General features: G+C 38.5%; 1 protein-coding gene across 1 annotated transcript in view; it reads left to right on the forward strand.

The window, feature by feature from the left end:
- The window catches only part of LOC130105991 (heme-binding protein 1-like), a 7230-nt gene extending 3646 nt beyond the window's left edge, over positions 1-3584 (forward strand). The window contains exons 3-4 of the mRNA XM_056272193.1: positions 641-821; positions 3345-3584. Of these exons, the coding sequence (XP_056128168.1) occupies positions 641-821; positions 3345-3522 (359 nt within the window). The 3' untranslated portion in view covers positions 3523-3584. The remainder of the gene's footprint in view (positions 1-640; positions 822-3344) is intronic.
- Positions 3585-3926: the final 342 nt, after the last annotated feature.

The following is a 3926-nucleotide window of genomic DNA, read 5'->3' on the forward strand; positions in this document are numbered from 1 at the left end:
GAGTTTCACTGGTAGGGCTGCAGTATCGAGACTGATTTTACAATTCGATTTTGATTCAGAAGCTCTTGATTCATGTAAACTTTTACAAAATAAAACTTTTATTTTAACACTAAAATAAAATGTTTATACAGTCCCCCTGGGGTGAAAATCCCCACAAAAATCACTGTGGTGTTTTTAATTAGCTTTAAGACAAACTTTAAATTTAAACGTAAGAGTTTAATATCAACTATGACATTCTACTTCAATTCTTTATCTGAAATATAAACAGTTAAACGGTGGCTATCATAAAAACGTCTCTGGTTGTGTACGCAACCCGGTTCCCTGAAAGAGGACGCTGTGTCTTGGTGTCGATGCTATGGGGACACCCTAAGCTCGACCGCTTTTGTGAAGCACGTGTAAACACACGCCGATATTCAAAGGATCTGCCCTTCTGTTGTTAAAGTTGAGTTATTTAAGATATTAATAAACGATAAAGCAAGATGCCCCCTGTTAATATGTGTGATATTTATACAGCACCTTTAAATATTGAAGAGCAGGTAAGTGTAATATAGTGCATATATTTATGAAAACGCTCCTCTCGTGTCGTGCTGTGGGCGTGATCTGTCGAGTTTCTACAGGTGTTGTTGTCTCTGTGGCGCAGGTGAGGTCATGAACACGCCGGTCCCCGTCATCTTCACCGTCTTCCCTCGTGATGACGGCTCGCTGAACCGCCGCCTGGTCGCCGCTCTGCGCATCCCATCCAGCTTCCAGACCGGCCCGCCAAGCCCGACGGACACGACCCTGCGGATCGAGGACCGGCCCGGGATGACTGTATACGTCCTGTGCGTACACACACACACACACACCGGTGTCGAGTGACCGCTCTCACGCAGCGGCGCGAACTATACAGATAACGATAAGGATACAGTTCTAAAAATCGAGTTCACACCACAACTATAACGATAAAGATATGAGGAACGATATCGTTGGGATCACTTTCAGAACAATGTTTTTCCAGCTATTGAACGATAAAACACTGACAGCCAATCAGAATCCTCTCGAATTTAAAGGGCTCGCACATTTAAAATGGCAGCAACATTGCGGAGAAGTTAATTGCTGAGGTACAGAAAAATCCACCACTGTTTGACAAGTCAAACCCCCTTTTCAAGGATACGTTGCAAAATGGATATATGGAAAGCAATGGGTCTATATGGGTATATATATATATATAAAGGTGTTGACTAGGCGTTGTTTTTATTCCACTGTTGACTTCGTCCGCCAAATGCACCGTTAGATTAGATCGATTACACTAGACTAGCTAGATTCACGGTTTAGATGCGCTCGAAACGTAGCATGCTAAGGACATCTGCTGGTAGAAGACGTGTAAATGCAACAAACTGATATTGATTCATTCGAACCACGACAACTCTCTAATCCAGGGATGGGCAACTTCGGCCACTGTCCTACAGAGTTTAGCTTCAACCCTAATCAAACACACCTCAAGCTAATCGAGGTCTTCAGGATTACTAGAAAGATTTTTTCAGGGTTGGAGCTAAACTCTGTAGGACAGTGGCCGTCCAGGACCGACGTTGCCCATCCCTGCTCTAATCAGTTATGAAATAGTTTTAGATAATATACTTAGTGTGATCGCGAATATAGTTATCGTAATAGTTATCTTTATAGTTATCGTTCTTGGTGTGAACGTGAATATAGTTATTATCAATATAGTTATCGTTATAGTTATCGTTCCTGGTGTGAACGTGAATATAGTTATCGTTATAGTTATCGTTCTTGGTGTGAACGTGAATATAGTTATCGTTATAGTTATCGTTCTTGGTGTGAACGTGAATATAGTTATTATCAATATAGTTATCGTTATAGTTATCGTTCTTGGTGTGAACGTGAATATAGTTATCGTTATAGTTATCGTTCTTGGTGTGAACGTGAATATAGTTATTATCAATATAGTTATCGTTATAGTTATCGTTCCTGGTGTGAACGTGAATATAGTTATTATCAATATAGTTATCGTTCCTGGTGTGAACGTGAATATAGTTATCGTTATAGTTATCGTTCTTGGTGTGAACGTGAATATAGTTATTATCAATATAGTTATCGTTATAGTTATCGTTCTTGGTGTGAACATGAATATAGTTATTATCAATATAGTTATCATTATAGTTATCGTTCCTGGTGTGAACATGAATATAGTTATTATCAATATAGTTATCGTTATAGTTATCGTTCCTGGTGTGAACGTGATTATAGTTATCATTATAGTTATCGTTCCTGGTGTGAACGTGAATATAGTTATCGTTATAGTTATCGTTCTTGGTGTGAACGTGAATATAGTTATTATCAAAATAGTTATCGTTATAGTTATCGTTCCTGGTGTGAACATGAATATAGTTATTATCAATATAGTTATCATTATAGTTATCGTTCCTGGTGTGAACATGAATATAGTTATTATCAATATAGTTATCGTTATAGTTATCGTTCCTGGTGTGAACGTGATTATAGTTATCATTATAGTTATCGTTCCTGGTGTGAACGTGAATATAGTTATCGTTATAGTTATCGTTCTTGGTGTGAACGTGAATATAGTTATTATCAAAATAGTTATCGTTATAGTTATCGTTCCTGGTGTGAACGTGAATATAGTTATCGTTATAGTTATCGTTCTTGGTGTGAACGTGAATATAGTTATTATCAATATAGTTATCGTTATAGTTATCGTTCCTGGTGTGAACGTGAATATAGTTATCGTTATAGTTATCGTTCCTGGTGTGAACGTGAATATAGTTATTATCAATATAGTTATCGTTATAGTTATCGTTCCTGGTGTGAACGTGAATATAGTTATTATCAATATAGTTATCGTTATAGTTATCGTTCCTGGTGTGAACGTGAATATAGTTATCGTTATAGTTATCGTTCCTGGTGTGAACGTGAATATAGTTATTATCAATATAGTTATCGTTATAGTTATCGTTCCTGGTGTGAACGTGAATATAGTTATTATCAATATAGTTATCGTTATAGTTATCGTTCCTGGTGTGAACGTGAATATAGTTATCGTTATAGTTATCGTTCTTGGTGTGAACGTGAATATAGTTATTATCAATATAGTTATCGTTATAGTTATCGTTCCTGGTGTGAACGTGAATATAGTTATCGTTATAGTTATCGTTCCTGGTGTGAACGTGAATATAGTTATCGTTATAGTTATCGTTCCTGGTGTGAACGTGAATATAGTTATCGTTATAGTTATCGTTCCTGGTGTGAACGTGAATATAGTTATCGTTATAGTTATCGTTCCTGGTGTGAACGGGCCTTAACCGCGCCTCTGTCTCCCCCTGCAGGCAGTTCGGGGGGTTCGCAGGAGAGAGCGAGTTCCGCGCGGAGGCGTCGCGTCTGACGGTCACGCTGGGAGACTCCGCCCCCTTCCAGCGCAAGCAGTACCTGTGCTGCAGCTACGACCCGCCAATCAAACCCTACGGGCGGAGGAACGAGGTCTGGTTCCTGCAGGACGAGCCCTGAGGAACTCTTCATCTCCACAGCGCTTTATACCGTGCAGATCCTCACGGTCATACACAGAATCAATGATGAGACCAGTTCTAATTCTGTTGTAAAGTAGCCCTACAGAAGACAATATTGTTATTAATCAGGTCCATGTTGATTCAGTTCAGTTCAATAAAACTGTGTCGGTGTTGCAAAGTTCATCAATTATGAATTCAGTTTCAGCTCTACGGTTGAAAATTGTGTCGTTATTCACTTAGACTCAGTTCAAGTTGATTCAGTTCAGTGACTACTTGATGTTGTGTTTGTTATATTATTTAAATGTATTATTGTAATATTCGTCCATCCATCTATCTATCTATCTGTCTGTCCTACTCTGTCTATAAACCATCAAACTTCAAGGCTTTTTTAACTTTTTCCAAAAC

Source organism: Rhinichthys klamathensis, unplaced genomic scaffold, assembly GCF_029890125.1.
Source record: "Rhinichthys klamathensis goyatoka isolate OS25496 unplaced genomic scaffold, OSU_Roscu_1.1 h1tg000331l_1, whole genome shotgun sequence".
In the NCBI taxonomy this organism is placed as follows: Eukaryota; Metazoa; Chordata; class Actinopteri; order Cypriniformes; family Leuciscidae; genus Rhinichthys; species Rhinichthys klamathensis.